This window comes from Carya illinoinensis, chromosome 5 (assembly GCF_018687715.1).
Source record: "Carya illinoinensis cultivar Pawnee chromosome 5, C.illinoinensisPawnee_v1, whole genome shotgun sequence".
Classification (NCBI taxonomy): domain Eukaryota; kingdom Viridiplantae; phylum Streptophyta; class Magnoliopsida; order Fagales; family Juglandaceae; genus Carya; species Carya illinoinensis.
This window is the reverse complement of record NC_056756.1, coordinates 1,828,215-1,853,876: the sequence shown is the minus strand read 5'-3', so window position 1 is coordinate 1,853,876 and position 25,662 is coordinate 1,828,215. Positions and strand designations below refer to the sequence as shown.

Here is a 25,662-nt window from a genome sequence, read left to right as displayed (position 1 = left end):
TATCATTTACAAATCAAGTAAATATCTATTTTCACGAACGAGCTTTTTTATTTCACGAGTCGAATTCGATTCGAATTTAATAGAGCGAGTATCGAATGAGCTATTAAACATGAAACTTCATCCAAACCCCTAAGTTGGTTATTCCTGCAATGAAATTTCTAGGTGTGACAAATTAGACTTAGATCCATAGTAATTCATACTAAGTTGGTTATTTTATTTTATTGATAAATTCTGTACAATGTATACTTGATGGTCAAGTACTCTTCACAATTTTTTTTAAAAAAAAAATTTATCATACTTCTAAAAATAAAAATATAACATATAGCCACATTATAATTTGTCACCAATTAATTGGTTTAGCATTGTAATCTGAATCAACTAAACTATTATATATGTGTAAGAAACATGAGCTCTTATTATATATATATATATATATTTTATAAAAGCATACTATATTAATTAATAATGGATATTATAAACTGGACCTGAAACATATATTACAAGCTAAAGACAATATTAATAGCTTCCAATTACACAACTATGACTGATATGGTCTAGTCCTTACTACAAATCTCTACAGACTCACAGTCTGAGAGATAGCGCAACTCTGTCCAAGACGGAGTTAACAAATCCTATATTTCGTCTAAAACGCAGCAAAAGATACATTCTATGGGCAAAGTTCAAGAGACAATGTATTTTTTTTATTTTTTATTTTTCTAAAAAAAAAAGACAGTACAAAAATGTAAAATACATGAAAAAATAAATAATTACACCTTGAAAAGATACAAATCTGCATTTTTAATTTTGGAGGAAAAAAATTACAAACACAAAAATTGTTATAGAGCATGAGGGACACGCGCCATCCTGAGAGTATGACGATTGGTCAGGTCTAAAGTAACCGGTGACCCTAAATTCAAAAAATCCATACGTAACTGCAAAATAGCACCTTTAACGAAGGCGCATGAGATCCACACGCCAACTTTGAATTGTGCATGTGGCTCACGCACCACTTCGTTTAGCGAAATTCGTTGTTTGTCTGAAGGATCGGCACTTTGGAAAGCCTGTAGCAAGGTGTGTTGTGCTCGTCAAATTCTGGAGAGTAGCAGATCGACCTTCCTCCATACTTAGTCTTAAAAAATATCAAAAAAGAAAAGGACAAGAAAAAAATTAAAGAGAAGAGGGAGGAGGGATGAAGGAAGGGAGGAGGGAGGGAAAGCCCTCTGCACAATGTCTCTTTTGTGTTGGTTTCTAGAAAGAAAGGAGGAGCCTCTCTCTCTAAAACTAGGGCCAGCCCAACCATTCTTCATCGAGCTCTTATTATATATGTGTAAGAAACATGAGCTCTTATTAATAATTTGCTAGTGTTCGATCTCTTTTTTGCACTTCAAATCTTCCAATTCGTTGCCCACAAAAATGAAAAAATGGTTTTTATTAATTATTTATATCTCACAATTTTATACAGTCTTGGGTTAGGGAAAACCATCACAAAACTAGAATTTAAAAGCGAAAAATAATCCTGATCAAAGGACCGGTAAATGATGATATATAATCGCATTCACATGAACATATACAATTAATTTCCATTACAATAGCAATACTGAAAACACATGCATACAGATTGGTGACCCCATCGCTTTGATGAAGCTCCACCAGACCCTTAAGCACTTTCACCCGAACACAACATTAAAGAGCTTGAAAGAATGGGACATACAATCGACAAAAATTAACAAATTCAATAACAAGAGAAACTATAAAAAGTTGTTCATCGACGTCGGCGAATATTAGCTTCACCGTGGCTTTGGAATGGATAGGAATCGATCTTTGGAGCACCACCCACCGAAGAATTACTTGAGGAGGAGTATTTGTGAACGCTGTGCGAGCGGATGAGGTCAACACCGGAATATCGTTGCTCAGTGAACTCGATGGCTGGTGGCTGGAACTCCGACCGGGTTCGCCGGTGAGACGATGCATTGGCGGAGTCCTGTGCATTTAATAACAAATGGTAGCTACGGGTGGAGCCCTCGGAGAAGGACCTGTAGCCGTTGTGACCCTTCTGCTTCTTGATTGCATGGAGAAGATAAGGAATCAGACCTTCCATGGCTTCTTCTTCCTTCTAAGACGATGGCTAATCGGCTATGTATGAAGCTTTTCTTGAAAACGTAGATTTTGATATGAAAAATCCATGGAAGGAAGGTCTACATATATAGGAGGAAGTTTGGATAGACAATACCAACAAAACGGTCAAAGGGCACGTCACTTTTAATTTTTTAAAGGAAACTACCATGAAGGTTCAAGAACCATGCATCTCATAGAATTAATAAGCTCATTTTTTATATGCCTTTATGAATAAAAAAGATTTACCAAACATGTCATCGGAATTGGAATAAAAAAATAGATTATTTGATGGGAGTTGCTGGAGACTGGAGTGAACAATTTTGACTTTGATAATAAGTAGCGCGTCGTAGAGCACATAAGTTGGTGCGATCCTGCGCTGTTTGCTGACCATTCCATCTCTATCTTCTGTAGTTGCCTTGGCGGCTCCACGTTCAAAGTCTTTAGTATGTGAAAGACAACCAAATTAAAAATTGTTACGAACCTAAAAACCTTGCGAGATACACGACGTCATAGATCTCTATCTCGCCGGAGATCACGTACGTGGCAATTGGTCGGACTAGATGTGAACGAGATTAGAGATGGATGCAGGGTTGGTTTTGGGTCCACGGGATTGGCCATTGTGGTCTCCCTGATCAATTGTTATTTGAATTCTTTAGTGGGGAATACCATGAGCCAGCTAGCTCAAAATCGTGGGCTAGCTAGCGCTGGAAAATTATCTATTTTACTTGTCATGTCATGGGTCCAGTAATTAAAAAATGATGAATACTATACATCATCCTACACCACATATTTTATATATTAAAATATTATTTTTTATTTTTTTATTTTTTATTTCATTTTATTCTTATTAAACTAATTAAATTATTCTATTTATTATCTACACATTATATATTTATCATAGAAAAAATGAAAAAAAAATTAAAATAAGTGTGGTGTATGAAGTATGAGGATGATAAGAAGAATTTTTCTCAAAAAATAACCTCCAAATTTTAGCGTGATCAGACGCGGTTTGATTGGAAAATATTTTTATCTCATATCATTCATTTTATTATTATAATTTTTTTAAAATTTTATATAAAATATAATAAATATTTAATTTTTTAATCATAATTCATTTTTTTTTTAAATTTAAAAAAATAATAATATTAAAAAATAATATTTTATTCAACTTTCAACTTTCATTTATAATCATCTCATCTCATATCATCTCACTCTCCTAACAACCTCTAAATAAAATAAGAGAATATATATAACAGGTGTTTTTCTTTTGTTTCGCAACAAAGGGAGGACAGTCACTCCAATACATCGTATTATAGATAGGAAATCTACTTAAAAAAACTAAGTAATTAAGGGGAGAATACAAAGTGGCGGCACATACATTTCCAAACCAGAGGATAGTATTCGTTGTCTTCCAATGTCAATGCTCGGACAGAGACTTGAACAGGCACGCAAGGCTTACATTGGTTGCACTTGGAGTGACATTTAGCTGGAAATGACCCACCTCTCATTCTCTTTCCCCCACTCCTCATACCCTACACATACTTCGGAACGTTAACTTTGAAAAATACATAAAGCATAATGTAATATATGTAGCAAAAGATAATGAAAACAAGTTGTATGGGAAATTAATGAACTCACGGATACTGCAGGTGAAGGAGCAATTTGGAGGTAGCGGGAGTGAGCTTGGCAAGGATGAAAGATCGTCAGGATCATCAACAGGAGGGCGAATATCGTTACTAGTGATTTGAGTTGTGATTTTTGTTCCATTTTTTTGCCAGATTTTGGCATGCCCTCGAAACTAGTTAGGTGTGTATAAGCATTAGCTGTGCTAGTTCTTCTGTTTTTGTTTTGGAATGGATTGCATTGAATTGTTCTTTGTACGGGAAGAACAAGCATTTATGGGAGGTTGTGGGGGTGGTTGAAACTTCTGTGCAGTAGAAATGGTCAAGATTTAGATGCCCCTCACCTCACGTGCAAGTTGTGAAGTTGAGACACGGACAGAGAGATCGTCATCCTCTCTATGGGCTCTTGGCTGCATGGTTTCTGTCGTTTGCTGAGTTTTTTGTTGTTATTTTTTTGTTGAAATATGCCTACTCTTACATTTTCAAGTTATCTGTTGAACTCCAAGGACAATAAGAGAACAAGAATTAGAAAGGAGACATTTTAATTCTAATTATTCTCTGCATCGTGTGAATCTAGCATTAATTAATATGATTACTTTAACATAAAAATCTAATAGAATTTCATAAATAAAAAACCTGCGTCTTCTCTTATGCTACTATTCAAAATAATGCCTCATAAGGGGCAAAGTACAGACAGGTTCCGCTACTATCACTAGGCATTACCAAGTAAGCTTCTTAATAGTAGCTGCCGCCACCGCCACCTCCACCTCCACCACTGCCGCTTTAGTACATAGTTAGATAGCCTGTATGGCTACATCTCCGCTTCCAGCCCGGCAAACATTGAACTGGTGCCCCACTTGGTGGTCACTAGAGGAACCAACAAAAATGGTATGCTGTCCAACGATCAACTTCCTCTTCCCTTCACTGTCTACTAGACTCAGTCCTTTGCACACATCCACACTAACTGTAACATACTCAGTCTTCCCTTTATTAACCTTCACCCTCTCGAATCCCACCAATTGTACATTTGGTGCACCCATCACCTCCTCCGAGCTGGCTGGCTTCCAGAACACCAATACCACGTGGGAACCATCACTTGGTCCATTGTTCTTCACTCCAACAACAACATCAAATGTTGAATTCTGGCAGTTTATGGCTGAAATGTCGATTGCCGAGCCATTGGAAATGGTATTTGGGGTGTACTGGGAATAAAGACTAATATGTGGGCTGGAAGGTGGGGTTGCTTGGACAATTACGGTGGAGGGGGCCGATACTATGAATTTGGAGAAGGTTGAGTAGCTTAGGCCATGACCGAATTCATAGATAGGTTTCCCTGTATAAAATCGGTATGTTCTTCCGGAGAAGTTGCTTGTCGTGTTGGCTCTCATGTTCATGTCTGTCATCGGCACTTGATCTGCATAGGCTTGTGGGTACCATGTAAAAGGGGACCTTCCACCTAACAACAAACACGATTTTAGTATGCCGCATGTACTTGCGATCAACTTTACATATCAAAGAACTACAAAACTTTTAAATCATAGTGTTAAACTTGAGTGTCATTAATGGAAAAAAAGAAAAGCCTTGTGAGAACAGAGAAAAGTGAAGTGTTAGAAATGGAAGGACTTGAGAAATGTTCAGAGGGAGAGAGAGAGTCTGAGAGAGGGATAGAACCTGGATTGTAGTCTCCAAAAATCACTTGCGCTATGGCATCCCCTCCTGCTTGACCTGGATATCCTACCCAAAGAATCCCCCCAATCCTACTCACATTATTGGCAAAAGAAACGTCCACTGGACCAGCCGACATGACAACGAGAATCACTGTTCCATCTGTGGCTTTAGCCACTTCAGTCACAAGCTTTTCTTGGAATCCTGGCAATGTCAAGTTGTCTCTGTCCAGCCCCTCTGCCTCAATAGATTGATCAAGCCCCACCACCACCACAACCACATCAGCGGCGGCTGCGGCCTTAGCTGCCGCCTCAATAAGGCTCTCATCACCACATTTCACATTGCTGCAACCTGGCTCATAACTCACAGCTGAAACATATTTTTGTAGCCCTTGTAAAGGGCTAGTATAGCGGCAAGGTACACCGGCATAGTTGCTTATCATAACCCTCGTGGCATTGGCATTGGGTCCTATAGCAGCCAGTTTCTTAATTTTATCTTTGGCCAAAGGAAGAGAACCATTATTGTCTAGCAATACTATCCCCTGTTTTGCAGCATCAAGTGCCAATTGCTGATTGTCGCTTGTACATACATCCGATGGCCCAAGACTGCCAAATGGTAGAGATTTTGGGTTCCCATCGAAGAAGCCAAGTCTCATCAAGACTATGTAATTGTATATCAAGGCCTGGTCTACAACAGATTCATTCACTTTTTTCAAGTTAACCGCGTTCTCTGTGTACTTTCCTAGATAAGACCCACAATTCATGTTTAAACCTGCGTAATCGCATAGCGGCATTTAATACATGACCAATTAAGTTATATATATATATATATATATATATATAAATATATATTTATATATATATATTATATGTAATTCAAAGAAATGTGAGAATTTGTATCGTTGCAAATGTAATGACTACCTGCTTTCAAGGCAAGGGCCACTGCATCCTCAGGTGTTGCAGTGTAATGGATGGAATTGTAATAAACCTCAATAGAGTCGCAGTCTGAAACAATGTATCTGCTCATAAGGCCATAAATATTTAAGTCGGGCTCAGAAAACCATAACCACTTGAGTTTTCAGTCATATACCCAAGTAGTATTAACACCAAAGAAAAGACCAACGTCTAATAGACATAGGGTTAAAAGATTTAGCTAGATTATGTATTGGTTCTGGGAGAAAAATAAGTAAAAAGCAAGGAAACGATCAAAATGGCAATAAATTTTTAACTTTTCTCTCTGCTCTCTATCCTTCTCCCAGGGAATCAAAATTTAGTTGCATAAGCTTGAAAACTAGTAAGAATGGATCAGTAACTTGGTGCATGTGTTTAATAGTCGAGGAAGATTGTGACTAACCCATCTAGACCCCATTGGCCTCTGACAATCCCTCTGAGGAGGTCTGGATCAGCACAGGTAGGAATCCCATTCACCCTGTTATAGGAACACATCACGCTGCTTACATGTCCCTCCTCTACACAGCTCTTGAATGGTGGCTGGTAGGTGTCTTCAAGATCCTGCTTTGTGACCTGCAACAACCCCGGTTTTAATAAAGAAAACAGCCATAAAGTATCTAATATTTCGCATATTTCTCTTACATGGATGGTGTGAGGCCTTAAGAGCCACTCACTTCTCTTATTTTTTTTATAATAATACAAGAAGAAAACCAATAAGAGCAATATAGTACCTTTGCATCAAAGTGAAACCTATCAACGTTTTTCCATTTATCCACATCATAAGCAGTGTAATGCTTGCAACAACTTGAGACCTTGAGCCTATCCCTACCAGAAGTACTTCCTTCCTCACCAACTTCTTGTAAACCTCGTACATAATTCACAGCATATCTGGACACCACCAAAGGGTCCTCACCAGGGGTTTCTTGGCCACGCCCCCATCTTGGGTCACGGAACACATTTACATTAGGACTCCAATATGTCAACCCGGCTAGACCCACGTTGTACATGGCTCGAGCCTCGGTTGACACGGTTTGCCCCATGTTATACCACAATGTTGCATTAAAGCTCGCTGCAGAGAGAATGACTGCTGGAAAGCTAGTGGCACCTGGGACGGTTGCATTAAAACGAGTCCCAGGCCCGACGTTTGAGACCCCATGAAGGGCCTCGGACCACCATTCATATGGTGGCACGCCAAGCCGAGGAATGCCAGTGGCACTGTTTACTAATTGCTGCACCTTTTCTCGGATGGTTAAGCGCGACACAAGGTCCTTGGCCCGGTCCTCGTAAGATAGGGAAGTGCTACAAAAGGGAAATTGGTTGGTTTTAGAGTCGCTCTTGTTGCAAGCATATCTTTGACTAGCACTAGGGATTACTAGGACAAGTAGTGAGAGGCAAAGAGGCAAGAAAATGTGGTTCTTCATGGCTTCCATTTTTATATATTGACATGCAAGATTTAAGCTGCAACGACGTTTGCTTTTATAGGACGAGGTATGGAGTAAACCTTGGTTTCTCTATGCTTTTTATCTTTAATTATGCTTAAGGGGGTGGTTGCTTGTGGATTGAGATATTCATATATAGATTGGTCATTTTTCTGCTTAGGTTGTACAAATCGATGCTAGGATGCTTCACACAAAGGCTTCTTTTTGTGTACAAATTCATGCTATAGTATGCTTTACACAAAGGCTTCTTTTTGTTTTGCTCTCAATTAATTGCAGTGTACACGTATCACATTCATGGTCGAAAAGAATTATTCATGTCTACTGTTCATATTATGGTCCCAAGCCTACAATGGAAGCAGCGATTAGTGTCTTCGATTATTAATCATTTTGTCTAGTATTTCTTTTTTTAAGAAGACGACGGAATTTCAATTTTATTGATTGACCTCATTTATAAAATAGAAATCCATAATCAGGCTACTGTATAGAACTAGGCCGCACACATAAACTTCCGAGTTTTTACTCATAATTTTCATTTGCCAAGCAAGCTTGAGCATGATATAAGAGACAATGAGGTACTGCCGCCAAGGAAGGATGCCTTCAAAGAAATAGCGAACATAAAAGCACGCTTTTGAAGCGCACTAAGGCATGCTCATATGCCATCAACACGCATCAAGGTGGACTTTAATATCTGTCTATTTTTTGTACGTTTGAGAAATATATATATATATATATTATTTTGTCTTAAATTTTGTTATTTTCTCGTTAATGTGACAATTTTTAATTGCATATGTAATAGAATAAAATATCATAGGACTCAAAATAATTCTCGCCTATCGAAAAGTAATCACTATGAGACAAAATAATAAAGAAAGAAATGGGACAGAGAAAGGATTGCAAAGTGTAGTATAGAGTGTCAGGAAGAAAAAGAGGAGAGAGAACATAAAGAAATGGTGAATTGACAGCTTATGACTAATGAGAACTTTTTGGTAGGCTTCTCGATAAAGGTTTCTTCAACTTCAAGGCAGAAGTTTCAACAATGGGGTCTAAATCCGAAGAGAGACTTTCAAAATCTATTATACAGTGAGAATAAGAGATTATGAGAGACTGTAAATAAAAAATTTATGTTAGGGGTGTAATCGGTCCGGTTTGGTAGAATTTTTTAAACCGAACATGTTATATCGGTTTTGCATTTTTAAGAACCGATTCAGCACATGTTACCTTCCTAAACCGGTACTTTTGATTTTATAGGTTCAGGTCAGGTTCAGGTCCGGTTCGGTCTAATTTTTTCAGTTTTAATTAAATCTCAATTTCATAAAAGAAAATTTCTATAAATAAATATAATCAAACAAATTACAAATGTTCATATTTAAAATTAATATTTTATGTTATAAATTATAATATAAAATTATTTCATATGTGACATATAATTATATATAAAAAATATTTTATATAATATATAAAATTAATTTTTATACATATATTTTTTCCTAACGTCCAGTCCAATCTAGTCTCTTTAACTACGAAACTGAAATCAGATCGAGTTTGACTAGTTTTCACAATATAAGAAACGGTCCAATCTAGTCCGATTAAGGTTAATTTTTCGATTTAAATTTTCACCCATAATTAGAATGGATTCTCCCTTTTACAAACCTTTATAGACGTAGATTTAGTGTCAAATTATAAAAATCTATATGTTTATTTTTTTTTTATTTTCCTTACATTTATTTACTATTTAATATTTCAGATGTACATACAGACATTGTATAATCACACTGAACTACTGCTAGGACCCCACAAAACACCGATCTAAGCCCAATACAACCTTAACTGGGTCGGCGATATATGCTCCTCCCCTTTAAGATGTCTGACGTTTTTGGACGTTAACTACATGAATCGATATGTTTCCCATTAAAATCTATAATAAATAATATAATTACACTTTCTACTTAATTACGTTTGGTTGAAAAATTCGAAATCTAGAATACTCGTTTTCTTGTTAGTCGTCTTTATTTTTTTTAATTTATCCATAAACGCCTTTAATACCCCACCCAGGAAATCCGTTTATAAGTTGTCAGAATTCAATTTAGATGTTGAGATAAAATGAAGTGATACGAGAAATTTATTAATAATAATAAAATAGTATGTAAATAGTAATAAAGTTATTTAAATTAAATATTTTTTCTAGATTTTGAAAAAGAAAAGAAAAAAATTGAATTAAAAAATTATAAAGATAAAATATTATTATAATATAATTTTTTTAAAAATAATATTATTCATCATTCTAATTTTTGTCATTATCTCATAATGTGATACTAGATGATTAAATATTATTTATTATATTTCAATTATAAACATATCATCTAATATCACATTATGAGATAATGAAAAGATGGTAAGAAAATGAACGATGAATAATTTTTTTTTTTAATATTAGTTTTATTTTGAGATTTAAAAATTTTGAATTATTTTTTATATTTTATTTGAAATTTTAGAAAAATCATAATGAATAGATAATGAATAAATGAAAAAATTTAAAAATTTAAAATTTAAAAATATTTATGTTTAAAAAATATTTAAATATTGAGATGAGATAGATTGAGACGAGAACATCTCAATATTCCAACGGGGACCAGCCTGGCCCAATAATCCAACCCATATTCGGCCCATTCGAACACAGCCCATTACCTCCAATCCCTGAACGGTTTTAACTGCATCGTCCAAATCCCGCTTTCCATGGCCATTTTTAAGAATTTGAAGGACCTTGACTTGGAGAAATATATTCTTTAACACCACCGCAATCTTCGTTCCAGAGAAAAAAGCGGAGTTGTGCAAATTATTTGCATACAAATCCTATTAAGAACCACACAATTTCCTCTAAACCATCCTTCTTTCTGGTCCTCGCTGTTCCACAGGCTTAGACCACCCTCCTCTTTGAATTTCCAGCGCCATCGAGTTCCATTTTCTTTGAATTCCCGTGCCATTGAGATCCATTTTCTTTGACCCATTTCACATTTTTGGGTTATCCAATCAGGCCGATGGTTTCTTCCTAATGACTCGTAAAAAATTCATTATTTTCACAACTACTGTACCTAATCGCGTAAAGAAAGTTTTGGGTTCCTTTGTTTCTTTATTTTTCTTCTTTAGGATATTCAAGGAGATGGCAAATGTGAGCTCTGGGGTTCTTGTGAAGCTTCTTGAAGATATGGCAGTTGATGAAAAGGTGCCAGAGGATTGTAAACCTGTTATGTTGCAAATTCGAAGCATAATTCCTATATTGGCAGAGGATGATATTTGGCCTAACCAAGGGTTCTACTTGAAGGTTTCTGATGCTTCGCATTCTATGTATGTATCTCTGCCTCACGAGAATGATGACATGGTTCTTTGTAATAAATTGCGACTTGGGCAGTTAATATATGTCGAAAAGTTGGAGGGAGCGTATCCAGTTCCAATGCTCAAGGGCGTGAAGCTGGTCCCAGGCCGGCGTTCCTGCATTGGAAATCCCAAAGATCTTGTTGCCATAGAAAGTTTGGCGAATGTTTCTCGGGCTTCTGATTCTTTGTTTTCGATGGACATGGATAAGAAGCCGCAAGAAATGTTTCGTTCTGAAAGTACTTCAAGGGCCAGATCAAATGAAGAGACACATAGACAAGCCTGCAGGTCTAGAACTTTCGATATCGCGAGCGAATCATCTGATGTAATGAAGTCGTATCAGAAAATTAGCTCAGGTTCAGTCGACAAAGATAGCGATACAGAAAGTACAATATCTTCGTCCTCATCTGTGACGGCATTCAAGAGAAGAAGCTGGAATGGAGGAGACATTTCTGACTCCCGGATTATCAAGCATGGGAGGAAACCAACTGGTCGTAGTCGAAGTGTACGTGTGAGTGCAAAAATATATGTCATTGAGCTAAAATGAACCAATAATCATGCAGATTTTAGCTGGATTGGAGAAATATATATATAGTGGTTGACTTGAACAAGTTTTAAACAAGATTTTTTCTACTTATTCATGCCCATTTCTTGAAAGAGTTGTATATATAACTAAACTTAGGCTAAGTTGGCTAGAACTGCGTCATTCGTGGAAGTCAGAGTCTCGTGTCAAATTCATTTGGCTGATAGATCTGTGAATAAAAATTGTGAACATTCTTTATATGCATGTTTTGCAATTAGATAAACAAAACAAACAACATGCACCTTCTTTCACTCGGGTCTTGGCAGATTGTACCAGGTCCAACCTCCAATATCGATTGCTTTGTTCAGAGTACTCACCAATACATATAAAGAGTCTTTGCTAAATTCATCATTTGCATGAGTCCATCTGGATTTTGTTTCTTGGCTTGTTTTTTGCTCGTGTTATTGTATTCTTAAGTTGCATATGTGTTATCTAATTTATGTCCTCACACTTGTGCATTCACAGGTTTCTCCAGTTTTTTGTGCTGGGTATGATAGCTTAGAGGACAATTCAAGCCCTAAATCAAGAAGAAAAGATATTGGGATAGATATGAAATCAGTCAAAAGTTCCAACAAGTGTAGAATCCCTATGTCAGCAAAATGTTGCAAGTCTTTGGATCCTGCGGTGGTGTTTGGTTTGGTGGATGATAAAAAATTGACAGAAACAAAAATATTATGGAATTCCCTCCCCTCAACATTGGTGAAGCTTGGCAAGGTACAGTGCTTTACTTGCCCTCTATATGTCATAGAGATTAAAAAGAAACATAAATTAGTAGTCATTGAAAACCCCTTTCGAATGATGCAGGAGGTTTTAAGGCACAGAGATGTGGCTCTGCTTGCTGCTGTGGAGGCATTGCAAGAGGCTGCTGCTGGTGAAAGATTGCTCAAATGCCTAAGGTGTGCAAATATCTGCTTGTGGACAACTTTGCAGATAAACATTCCAAATCAGTACAAATGTTTTTAGGATTTTACTTGCCATTGTCTGCCTTATGGCGTCATCTAGATTTTAAAAGAAAGGAATGGCAATTAATTCCAATATTCCAATCACATGATGATCCAAAAAACCTAAAGCATGTTGCGTCACACTTCTATTGGAAATTTTATGCATTAAAGGATGAAACCGAGCTATTTTGGACCATGTTCATAAATTGTGCACTTTAGTTCAGTACCAAAAGTTCTCATCATTGTGCTTAATCAAGTCCATGATGCTCCATATTAAATGTTATGCATATTTTTCTTGTATATATTATGTTATTGGTTCTGGGTCAGAGCTTTCACAGCTTCTTTATAGTATGTTTTCTTGATTGGTGCTGAGTATATGTTAAGGCTTGGAGCTGCCCTGAAATCAGAGGATTACAAGCTTATAAGGAAATGATGCACACAGAATGCACTTTTCTCTTCAATAAAGAAATAATGAGTTGGTCACACACACCGGAGTCACAATTCCTTTCTATTACTCCTCCCATAAGTTGAATTCAAAACTTCCTCCTTTTAAGGGAGAGTTGTTGTAATGCCCCCATGAGAAAGGCCCAAGCCACATAACCAATATTCCAAAAAGATAAGTCAATGATACAATTGGAGCCCTATCTGAACATTACAAAGAGCAAGAACTTCTCATTCCCAAATAATGTGGAATCATGATACCTCATTTTGATAAGTGACAAGGGTAGGTGGCATATGGAATCCCATATTGCTTGGGAATGAGAAGTTTTTACTCTCATAATGTTCCAATGAAACTCCAATTATATCATTAACTAGTCCTTTTGAAGTATAGGTCATGTGGCTTGAGCTTTCGGCGGGGGCATTACAGTTGCCAATTGGCTTAGGGGCCATGCATACACCCTAGTTGAGTTGAGGAGAAAAGAAGAATGTCCCATGAGAAACTTGGAAGACACTAACCACCGGCAGAATGTAAGTTCTTCACTTGGCAAAAAAAGAATGGGAGCTTTTCACCTCACCAGTAGAATTGTACTTATGAAAGAGGGTAAGATGGAGAGGGAGAGAGGGTGGGGGGCTTTCCATGTGCAATGAAGCCAAAGGCAGCACCTTTACGAAGTGACCAAGCAATATGGATCCCTTCGAAAGTGCTGTTAGGATGAGAGTGTTTTGTCATCAGTCCACCAAACTGTCAATATTGTACTTTGAAAGTTTGACCACCTTATACTTTTAGAGAATATATCTTAAATGATTAAGTTCACCATTTCCTAGTAGCTTAGGCTTTCAGGATAATTGAAGCTTTAAACATATCCACACCTTTATGGTTGATAATAGATACAAAATACAAGTAGGACTGACCTGGGTACCAACCTACTGTCCCTAACTTTTTTTCCGTCTTTCCAGTACATATTCAGAGCTTCAGGCAGCCAAGGTGGCTGATCGGCAGCCATTAGTTGATAACTTTTTTAGTCTTCAAGATGACTTGGGGCACACTCAACAAATTATTGAGTTGTATGCAAACAGTAATCTACTGAGAGCAAATGACAGTGATCCCAAGGGCCCTGGTTCCATCAGAGAATTGCTGAAACTTGCTTTGGACAGAAAGAAAAATGCAACTACATGGATTAAAGCTGCTTTAGTATCCGACCTCACACTATTTTCTGCCACTGGCATCCCCAAGAGGACTACCAACGTGGGGAAAAAAACAAGCATAACTTATGGCAGTAAAACAAAGGGCACGTGTATGGTGAGAAAACATGTTAATAGTGGCGAAATCCAGGTTGGATTGGCAGCTAAGACGAACAGTTCACCGCAATGGTTTAAGGGAAGTGCCCTGCATGCAGCTGTGGACCTGAAAAATTCCCTTCATGATGAATGTAGAAGATGGTTCTTGGCTTTCGTTGAGGATTACTTGGATGAAGTGAAGGAAAAAACCATTTCGATGGAATCAGATAGCCAGGTAGCTGAGATGATGTGTCAGATCAAGAGAGTGAGTGACTGGTTGGATGTGATGGTGAGCGAAAGGGCTAAATCTCTGAAAATGAGATCCGAAGACGGTTCCCTAGTGCAGGATTCTGAGTTAGAAGCTTTTGGAAGGGTAAAGGACAAAATTTACATGGTCCTCTTGAAGCATGTTGAGAGAACAGCCATGGCTTGGAAAATATGAATGCAATGGCTGAAGGTTGAAAACTTTCCAGTAATGAAATACTGTACTTCCAGGAAGGAGTTCTGACGAACTTTAACTATCCAAAACTGCAAGTTGATCCATCTCAGTCTCCTTATAATTCTTAGCAGACACAATTTGTATGGAAAAAATGCCATTGACTTCCAAATATGTAAATAGACTTTTTTCCCTTTTTGCAAGAAATTCAGATGTAATTCGTTATGATTCTTTCATCCAATGAAATGCCCCGTTTCACTAGTTTTCTTTTGAGCTTTTCTTTATTTTTTTTCTTATTTTATTTGGTTCAATAAATTCATTGAGCAGCATTTCAAAGATAAATCCCATTTCATACATTGGTTTTTGTTCAAACAAATTGATTCAAGTTCATGCGATTAATTGCTTATGTTATATGTTATACGCCATTTTCATTCACTCTTAATCTTCCAAAAAATTTTGGATGTTTTATTATTTATTATACCCCAAATAAGAGAAGAAATTAATAAGGAAATGAAATAAATAATTTCATCAGAGGTCATTCCACTGTCATTGGTCTATTATGCAGCTGTAACTCATCCACCTTCCCACAATTGCTATTTTGACTTAAATACAGGTATAGACTTTGACATACGGACATGAAATCTAGAGTTCAAGATCAAAGACTTTGATAATATATCCAAACTGAAAGTTTAAACTGAGAGATGAAAAGGTTCGACCAATATATAAACCCAACTAAGCTCAATTTCATAAGCCAGGGATGCTGATCACGTATTCACGACACAAAAAAATCCCAACATTTATGAAACACAGTGTAATGCTCCAATGGAATGTCTAAACCACATGGCCTATATTTTAAAATGATTAGTTAATGATATAATTAAAGTTACATTAGAACATTATAAAAAGAAAATAACTTCTTATTTTCAAACAATAAGGGATCCCATACACTACTTACATTATCCTCTTATCATATGGGTATCACACACAGTATACAACGTGTTAGTGTTAAATGACATGATTTTGGCTGGAGAAAATCAGGATGTTCTTTGCTACACATTTATTGGTCTAGATATTTTTAATGAATAGATGACATTCATGATTATTTCCTCACAAAAAATAGTCTCCTGAGCAATCCACCAAGCATTTCAATCCATTTTGAGATGTTGGGTACAACTGCCAAATAAATAAATTTCATATAAACAATTTATAAAAAAAATTGAGATTTTATTGATAAAGAATATTTTAAAATAGAATCTACTTTATTTATAAAAACTTGCATCCCTTTTCAAATATTAAAGTGGTGCATACTGAACTTTTGGTAACTTGGGTTTTGGTTAATTGAAAACCAAAAGTCAAGTCCAACGTTATAAATATTCAACTTGACCGACTTTCATAGGGTCCCCATGTCTGTCAATTGGAAGTTTGGTACTCGCTGATTTTCCTCTTCTCATCGTTACTTCACCCTCCTTGGTAATGGATGACCGTCATATATTAGACGTAGCGAGCTTTCTTCCACACTTTAATGTCTACCTCGTTTTTTAATCTAAGTAATATCCAATGACTTCTCATACGTATGTGCAGTAGACGCAACCATATCTAAACCTTTTAAGGGTAATTTTGAGTAAATGACATGTCGGAAAAGTCGTTCACCGTGCAAACAAAACCTGCATATACATCTTACTTATTTTAGTGCTTGGCTGTAGATAAAGTATACAAGGATGCCAAAGAGCAGTTTGTACGTAGGAGGTATTTTAGTTTAAAAACTGGCTGGAGGAATATTAAAAAAACAGAAAATGAAACTAGAAACGTGGAAGGAAGTATACCAAATTTATACATGTTTGAAAGTTCTTGCTGTTCTAGAATGAACTGATTCATTGACTCAGTCAGAAAGCCCATTAGCCACGAATTTATTGAATGAAAAATTAAAAGAAAAAAGTGAAGAAACATTAGAGATATGGCATGGAAAACCATTCCCGATAGATATTCAAATCGTAGAACGAAAAAAAAAAAAAAAAAAGGGAGAGAGAGAGAGAGAGAGAGAGAGAGAGAGAGAGAGAGAGAGAGAGAGAGAGAGAGAGGACATGTGTTGAGCAAGAATGTTGATTAAAACATACTACTTTTAGGTGTAGAAAGTTAGAACTAGAATTTTAACCCTAATGTTCTACCCAGCTATTATTCTCTACCAAAAAGAGATGATATCCTAAGGTTTTCCGAAAGTAATACGGCATCAGAATGATTCCCTAAGCTCTGTATTTTTACCTTTTCGAAAAAAAAAAAAACTGTATTTTTACTCTCGTCCATTCTTTCTTTTTAATCTTTTACTCCCTTATCCGTTTTTTAAGGATGAATATTAAAAAATAATGTTAAGATAAAAAAATAATATTGTAGCGTATCAGTTCGAACTACGGACGTTGATGCTTAATTTCTTCCAAGACACGGACATCATTCGTGGTTTCCCAAGTTCTTTCCTACACACGCACACAAATCCAACAAATCAACAACTGCGACGACGACGACAAAAGCCACCACTCTGTTTGTTTTTGGAAAACTAAAAACAAAAGCAAAAACTGCACGAACTTTTCCATTTTCTCGGAACAAAAATTCCACAACCTCTAAATTACATGTTTCAAAGGCACAATCTTTTCTTCTCTGTTGTCAACCAACTGATCTAAATACCAAACCCAATTTCTCGTTATCTTAATTAGACCTGAAAATGGAGCTTCAGAGATCAGCACTGAGACTCCTCCTAGGGTTTCTGGTGGTCTCTTTGATACCCGTATCTCTGGCGAGATTTGTGGTGGAGAAGAATAGCTTGAGGGTGACATCCCCGGAGAGCATCAAAGGCACGCATGACAGTGCCATTGGGAACTTTGGGATACCTCAATATGGTGGCAGCATGGCTGGAGTTGTTATGTACCCGAGGGAGAACCAAAAGGGTTGCAAAGGCTTCGACGAGTTCGGGATTTCGTTCAAGTCCAAGCCTGGTGCTCTCCCGACCTTCGTTTTGATCGATCGTGGAGGTACCCTTTTTGCGGTTTTGAATAATTTGGTTGTTATTCGGAGGTTTGAGGTTCAACTTTCTTTTTGTCGATTGAGGTGTTACCTATTTGGCCATTTGGATCAATTTTTATATTTTGAACCCTTTTTGGTAGATTGCGTGGAGACCTTTTGGATGGTTTTGGTTAATTTTCTTGTCTGATAAGGTCAGATTCAATTTGATCAGTTTTTGGTTAACTGAGGAGATACGCGCCGGTAATTTGGATAAAGTTTCTCTTTTAGCTCTTTTTGGTTGATTGAAGAGGCAACATTTTGGTAGTTTTGACATAGTTTCTTGTTATTGTGAGGCTTGAGGTTCAATTACTTCGGTGCGGTTTAATTTAGGACGTATCCTATTGGTTATTTGTATCAATTTTCTCTTTGGAGCTCTTTTTGGTTGTCTCAATTGGTTGACACGATGCCCTTTTGTAAATTGGATATCATTGCTTTTACGTCGTTCAAATTGATCATGGATCCAGCGCTTCCTTTTTATTTTTTGGTCAATGCTTTGGGTCTTAGCATGCAGTGTTGCGGCTTAAGGTTTAAATTTGTTGTGAACAACTTTAAAATTTAAAATTTTTCTTGAGATGTTATAAAGATGTCATGAGTTATCACACATGCTGATAGAAAAACTACCATGGTTTGGATTGTAGCTATTGATAAGTTACAATATTGGTAAAAGACCAATGTTTTCCAAGTGATTAAAATTTCTTATTGTCATTAGGTTTGAGGGATAGTTAGTTTTGTATTGTTTGACCAAGCTTTGATGTTTAGCTAGTTTGTCCAGGTTCATTGACGAGGTAACTTTTTAGGACTCAGATGATTTTGCTTTGTGAGGGGACACTTTTCTAATTAAGGCAATGCTTGATGTTTAAGTTATTAGTGTCTTGTCAATTGTGGAAGTAACATTTGTATAAATTTGATTCATTTTCTCGTTTGATACTCATTTTCATTGATGTCCTTAACCTTGAGTTCTGGTATTTTGCATTCAGTTAATCTCGGATGTTCTCTTCATAAAACCATTCTTAACTTTTTTTATGTTAATTTTCAGATTGCTTCTTCGCTTTGAAGGTGTGGAACGCCCAAAAAGCTGGGGCTTCTGCAGTTCTTGTTGCAGATAACATTGAAGAAGCATTGATTACCATGGACTCTCCAGAAGAGGATGGTTCCACGGCTAAATACATTGAGAACATAACAATTCCTTCTGCACTCATTGAAAAAAGTTTTGGTCAAGCATTAAAGAAAGCTTATAGTGGTGGGGAAATGATAAATGTGAATCTTGACTGGAGAGAAGCTGTCCCGCATCCAGATGATCGTGTGGAATATGAACTATGGACCAACAGTAATGATGAATGTGGAGTTAAATGTGACATGTTGATGGAATTTGTGAAGGATTTCAAGGGTGCAGCACAGATACTTGAGAAAGGTGGTTACACTCAATTCACACCCCATTATATAACTTGGTACTGCCCCCAGGCATTCACCTTAAGTAAACAGTGCAAGTCCCAGTGCATCAATCATGGAAGATATTGTGCTCCTGATCCTGAGCAGGACTTCGGCACAGGTTATGAAGGGAAAGACGTTGTTCTTGAGAACTTAAGGCAGCTATGTGTTTTTAGAGTGGCAAATGAGACCAAAAAGCCTTGGGTGTGGTGGGACTATGTAACTGATTTTCAAATTAGATGTCCTATGAAAGAAAAAAGATACAACAAGGAATGTGCCAATGGTGTTATTAAATCTCTTGGTAATGGAATTTTTTCATATCATCTTACATGGCAAATATCGGTAATTGATGATGAATGTTTTATAAACTGTTCATGTGATTTATGCACAGATCTTGATATAAAAAACATTGAGAAGTGTATGGGGGACCCAAATGCTGATTCTGAAAATCATGTTCTAAAAGAAGAGCAGGACGCGCAAGTATTATTTCCTATCTATTCATTTTTGTTTAATATTTTGTATTCTATCTATTATCTCCTATATATTCTCTTGTATACACCCTGTGTACTTGGTTACGCCAATTAAAAAAAATTTACTTGTAAGAAAATTTTTTTTAACTTCCCAATGAAGTTTTTAACTGTGTTTGGGCATTGACAAGAATATTTTTTGAAAGGTTGGGAAAGGATCGAGAGGTGATGTTACCATATTGCCCACCATTGTTGTCAATAACCGACAGTATCGAGGTTCGTCTGTGTACTTTGTTTCTTAGTTAGCAACCTGCATGTTCCCTTTCTAAAATATGTTCTTGCAGGAAAATTGGCAAAAAGTGCAGTCCTGAAGGCCATCTGTTCTGGTTTTGAGGAAACTACTGAACCAGCTGTTTGTTTGAGTAGTGGTAAGTATTTCCCATAAATTTGGTGCTTCGTTAAGAGCAAGTGCATCTTTTAGGCGATGTTTATTCTGGATGGACTAAATTGTGCCAGATGTGGAGACAAATGAGTGCTTGGACAATGATGGTGGTTGCTGGCAAGACAAATCAGCCAATCTCACAGCCTGCAAGGTAGGAACCAAAACCTTCAGGCTAATCGGGTGTCTACTTGTTATTTATGAAAAATATATAAAAAATACTAAATGTTCTATTTCATTTAGGTCTGGTTTTCCCTTCTTTTATTTTTTTATTTTTTTGCCTATATTCCGGTTGGAGTTTAAGTTGAGTTGGTCGGAATTTAAATTCTAAATTTCGCTCATCAGTTGCAGTTTATCTTTCAACTGAGTAGTGTTTATTTGCCCAGGACACATTTCGTGGGAGGGTATGTGAATGCCCCTTGGTGGATGGTGTACAGTTCAAAGGGGATGGTTATACCATTTGTGAAGGTAAAATTGTATGCTGTAGCTTCTATTTGCATCAAGCTTAACCAAATTGGTAGTGTGGTAATTGTAATCTAAGGAATGCTATTTGCGAAAATTGCGGGTATAATCTAGTGACTGATCAAGTATGTGGAGCATGGATGCTAGTAAAAGATGCTTTTGCAAGTTTCATGGAACGTTTTTCTAGTGAAAACTTGGTTTTTATTGGTGCTAATGTTTTAAAACTTTTGTCTTTATTGTTGTAGACCCATATATTTGTTTGTGTAGATTCTGCAATATATCCTTACAAAAAAAGTATATTCTTTGATATATCGGTGAAATTATGTCGGTGAAATGAATGATCTGCCTATCATTTTATAAATAATTGGCTGTGTATTTGTGTTCTATAAAGCAACGGTCAGTCCATGTTAGTATATGCACTCACATTCACAAAAGTTTCTGCATGCAAGGTATTCAGTCATGAAATACAGAGTATTGGAGCTGTACAAGAATTTTTTGTTTTTTTTTTTTTTTTTTTTTTTTTTTTTTAGGGGGGGGGGGGGGGATCGTGAGTGCTTAAGGGTACTTGTTATCAAGAAATTAGTTTTTAGTTGAGAGAATGTCTTGAGACTCTTTTATCAGTTCTCGTTATTAAATTATCTTATTTTTGGCTTTCAGCAAGTGGACCAGGGAGGTGCAGCATAAAGAATGGAGGTTGTTGGCATGGCTCTCGAGATGGACGCACATTCTCTGCTTGTTTGGTTAGTAACTGCAACTCTCTCTCTCTCTCTCTCTCTCTCTCAGGCTTTGTGGTTCACATTCTAATTATTTACATGAACAGGATAATGGGGAGCTAAAATGCCAATGTCCTCCTGGATTTAAAGGTGATGGCTTCAAAAGTTGTGAAGGTAAGAAACAGACACATTGTCGTTTGTAGTTTTATCATCTTCTACAAACTAAAGTCATATGAGAAGGAATATCAATATCTTTTTTTTTTTTTTTATCAGTGCTAAGAGCCATAGTTGTTGATTGCTCATTAAATTCCATGATTAGAACCATAGTTCTCACTCTTTTGTCATGAGGGGCTGTAACATGACTAGATGGATTTGGTATATTATTATGTCTAATTATGGTCAATATGGCCACACGAGTAAAAGATAGGCAGGACTTGTATATGGTATAAGTGTACTAACACTTTGAAACTGAAAACTTCTAAGTTGCAAGCGGTTTACTCGAAGTTCTTCTTGTAAGGTTGAAACTATGTGACTAAAACCAGAATGGTTTCTGCAAAGTGCGCAATAATGGTGGAAGGGTTATACTTTTCTTGGTCTATCCAGTTAAATATTTAATACGGAAGTTGAAAGCAGAAGGATTTGAAACATGGAATAAGGAGCATTATGTTGTAAAGTGTGGTTTGGGGGTTTTATTGGGTGATTCCCAGATGAACTGCACTTCCCAGTGGTGTGCATGTCTCTTCTTTTCTAGATCTTTTAAATCTCCTGAGTTTTCCTTGTAATATTAATTGTACCTTTTCTTTTCTTCCTGTACAAAAAGAGAGAGATGTTGTTTCAGATAGGGGCGTTTCTAGGTCAAGCATATTGGACAGATTTTTTTTTTAATGAAGTTTTTTTTCTCTTAACTTCTTTCTTCTCACAGATATCGATGAATGTAAAGAGAAAAAAGCCTGTCAGTGCCCTGAGTGTGGCTGCAAGAATACCTGGGGGAGCTATGACTGCAGTTGCAGTGGAGATCTTATATATATCAGGGACCATGATACGTGCATTAGTGAGTCCAGCTATCCATCTTTTATGACTCGTCTTTACACCAGAAATGTGATGCGTATTATTTGCTTATATAAATACCTCTCTTTGGTCGTTCTGCAGGTAAGAGTGCTAGGGAAACAAAATCTGCATGGACTGCAGTTTGGATCATATTGATAGGCTTGGCAATAGCCGCTGGTGGGGCATATCTTGTGTACAAATACAGACTGCGGGTAAGCATGTTGCATTATATTCATGTTTCCTGACTTCATGTGTTGGATTTCATAGATGAGTGGGTTCTGTTCTATTGGCCCCTTGATAAACGTTACTCATATTGGTACTTCAAAAAAAAAATTAATTCAAAAGTTTGATAATTTTGCGGGTCAATGCTTTACTTGAAAATTCCTATCATCAAAATTATACTCCCTGTGCACATTGATGATGCCTATTTCCAACGCTAGTCACAGGGTGTATATGATAGAAAGCACCCAAACAATAACTAGGACAGCCATAGTTACTCTAGGTCATCCGGGCACAATGTTTTTAGAGCTATAGAATTAAGCTCATAATCTTCAAAGTTCCACACATTTTGTTCCATCCATAAGCACCAAATCAGACATGAAGGAACAAGCCTCCAAGCTTCTACACTGCCGTGGCCAACATCCCGAGTCCTCCAAACAGCCAAGAACTTTACAACCCTTTGGGACATCACCCAAGCAACATTGAAAATCTTGAACATCTGGGCCCAAATTCTTCTAGATACTTTGCAGTGCAGCAATAAGTGATCGAATGTTTCTCCTTTTTACACATGCAACACCAATCCATTACCAAAGTTCTCCTCAAATTGTCCATACTAATGATTCTCCCCAATGCAGCTACCCATACAAAGAATGCCTCCTGCAAAATTGCTTTGTTCCTCCAAACTCCTAGAGTACTTGCAGGCCATATTCAATGAAAAGTGCCGACCTTGAACCTACTTGGTTTTGATGGAATCCACTTTATCTTATTCTCGCCAACACCTCCCCTACTGGCAAAGCACAATAGATTGAAGAATGTCTAGATAACTCCAATTCTCAACTGTTTGCAGCTCAAATAAAGTTGTTATTCCATTGGCTAGTATCACTAATGCATTGCCAAGGGTTTGACACTGATGCATCCTCATCACTAGAAATTCTGAACAGCTCCGGGAACATACCTTTAATGGTCTTATGTTATTATGAGCTTATTTAATGAAGTTCGTAATACTTGTGTTTGTTTACTTAGCATTTACTTCAACATGAGTGTTGCGAAAAAATGAGAAGTTTACTGTTCATAAGGTGGCTTAAAAGGGAATTGGATATTTGGCATGGTTATGAATTCCATTTTGTTTTTGGTTTATAAAAAACTATTAGAAGGCATTTAGTGAGCGTGAAATTGATATAATTTGAGATGGTTCTAGGAGATTAGGACATGTTTGGACACTGAAAATTTTCAAACTTCTCAAAACTTCTCATAATTTCATTCTCAAACATCACTCAAATACAAAACACTTTTTAATTTCAAATTTTCAACTTTTTAATCTAATCATTACCTAATTATTATTCAAACACAAAAAATCAATACAACTCTTACAAACTTTAAAACAAAAATAATATTAAAAAATTATATGCAAACAATTTTTTAACTTGATTATATTTTTATTCAACTTTTTCTCTCTTATTTCCTAAAACTCAATGAAACATATTCACTCAAACTATTTTACTACTATTCACAAAATTCTAAGACACTAGTGTCCAAACATGCCTTTAAATTTCAGATTATAAAGCTTTACTTTCTGTCGGGTTAAATATTCAAATTATTGATGTTTCCATTGTTGTTTCTGCAGTCGTACATGGATTCAGAAATCAGAGCTATCATGGCACAGTATATGCCTCTAGATAGTCAAGCTGAAGTACCAAACCATGTCAACGATGAACATCCTTGAAAGAGGAAAACTCCATCCTTCATTTTTCTTGAGGATTTTTGGCAAACCTGCATTGGTAGATTCGATACACCCATCTTTATATGACACGAGTTTTGAGAGTGGATTATATATTCTTGTATAATATGCTAGACAATAAAAGAATGCAGAGTAGAAGTTGTCATGTTTGTTAGCAGAGTATCGTGCTGAACAACAAAACTAGGGTAGGAAGTAAATTGCAAAGCTAAAAGGAAGTCCGTTTCCCCTCCTGGAAAGTCTCACTCCCTAATTTAAACAGGAATTCTGTAATTTATTTATACATTTTTAACATTTAAGACGGGATGACTTCAGTGTCCTATACTTGATTGTTTTTAGGATAATGGTAATTTCTGTTGGCATGGTAGGACACGATTCTCTCAGTTTTGCTTGTAGTTCATATTTATTGAAAGTGACCTTTTACATAAGAGAAACTATTCATTGACACTTCAAAAAACAAAAAGGTTTGTTGACTTGGGCGCGCCTGTCTTATTTATATGAAAGATTCCAAGTAGTCTTCCTTCTCAGTTTGTCCGCTTGTGTGTTTTATTTTTTTATTTTTAATAATTAAGAAAGTGACTACTAGTGAAAGGGTATATTTTGTTTAGATTTTTTATGCTGTAACAAGTCGTGATGAAATGGATTTGTTTTATTGGCTATGCACCAAAATGGATTATAAAGATGATTGATGCCATTACTACTTCTCGTATTTGCTTGGATAATTCCACAGCACTTATGCAACTAGAGGAAATTGAAGCTTCTAAAGTATCCCCGGAAGCCCCACAGATTTTGGCTTAGATGCGTTTAGTGGACACCCATCCGGAACATCAGATAAGCCCTAGTTCCTTGTAAAAGAGCTACACCGCCTACGTTTGGATTCTTAAAAAATTCCAGTTAAAGTTTGCACTTTTGCATTTTAAGCTACCAAAAGCACCTACTTCTTCAGATAAAAACTTGAGCTTTTTTCCATTGTTCAATTCTAATCATTAAGGTGGAGAAAAACAGTTGACATGGACAATCTTGAAGGTTAGAGATCTTACTTGAGAGTGTAAAATGTCAGTTCTTTAAAATTTGAGGTTATAAGGTGTCGGTTGTATAGATTGAAAGACAGACACTTTGCATGCATCTAGGTTGACAATATATTTAGCTATTCATATTTCGAAGGGTCATGCATCCTCCATATGATATAAATGCCCCTCAATTTCAATTTTCAAGAATTTCAAAGACCATGACAAACGAAAGGGACTTGAAGAGAATGAACG

General features: G+C 36.5%; 3 protein-coding genes across 5 annotated transcripts; 2 read left to right on the top strand and 1 right to left on the bottom strand.

Annotated features, from left to right (window-relative positions):
* Positions 1–1,525: 1,525 nt before the first annotated feature.
* On the bottom strand, positions 1,526–7,836 carry LOC122309533 (probable beta-D-xylosidase 5). 2 transcript variants are annotated; one of them, XM_043123043.1, is made up of 6 exons: positions 7,084–7,829; positions 6,756–6,925; positions 6,323–6,420; positions 5,409–6,173; positions 4,553–5,193; positions 1,526–2,113 (listed from the first exon to the last, which is right to left on the bottom strand). In XM_043123043.1, exons 1-6 carry the CDS (start codon positions 7,780–7,782, stop codon positions 1,763–1,765), a joined length of 2,724 nt encoding a protein of 907 aa, XP_042978977.1. In that variant the 5' UTR covers positions 7,783–7,829; the 3' UTR covers positions 1,526–1,762. The 2 variants fall into 2 exon arrangements, with proteins under 2 accessions (XP_042978977.1, XP_042978976.1); XM_043123042.1 differs by lacking the exon at positions 1,526–2,113 and having other exon boundaries at positions 4,277–5,193; positions 7,084–7,836.
* Positions 7,837–10,563: 2,727 nt separating this feature from the next.
* On the top strand, positions 10,564–15,100 carry LOC122309534. 2 transcript variants are annotated; one of them, XM_043123045.1, is made up of 4 exons: positions 10,564–11,665; positions 12,209–12,457; positions 12,548–12,639; positions 14,083–15,100. In XM_043123045.1, the coding sequence occupies exons 1-4, from the start codon at positions 10,841–10,843 to the stop codon at positions 14,843–14,845; spliced, it is 1,929 nt and encodes a 642-aa protein (XP_042978979.1). In that variant the 5' UTR covers positions 10,564–10,840; the 3' UTR covers positions 14,846–15,100. The 2 variants fall into 2 exon arrangements, with proteins under 2 accessions (XP_042978979.1, XP_042978978.1); XM_043123044.1 differs by having other exon boundaries at positions 10,565–11,671.
* Positions 15,101–17,254: 2,154 nt separating this feature from the next.
* Positions 17,255–24,767, top strand: LOC122309535 (vacuolar-sorting receptor 3-like). Its single transcript, XM_043123046.1, has 12 exons — positions 17,255–17,859; positions 18,927–19,619; positions 19,710–19,798; positions 19,992–20,061; positions 20,130–20,213; positions 20,302–20,378; positions 20,611–20,692; positions 21,344–21,426; positions 21,507–21,573; positions 22,322–22,450; positions 22,549–22,658; positions 24,290–24,767. The coding sequence occupies exons 1-12, from the start codon at positions 17,553–17,555 to the stop codon at positions 24,386–24,388; spliced, it is 1,890 nt and encodes a 629-aa protein (XP_042978980.1). The 5' UTR covers positions 17,255–17,552; the 3' UTR covers positions 24,389–24,767.
* The last annotated feature ends 895 nt before the right edge of the window (positions 24,768–25,662 follow it).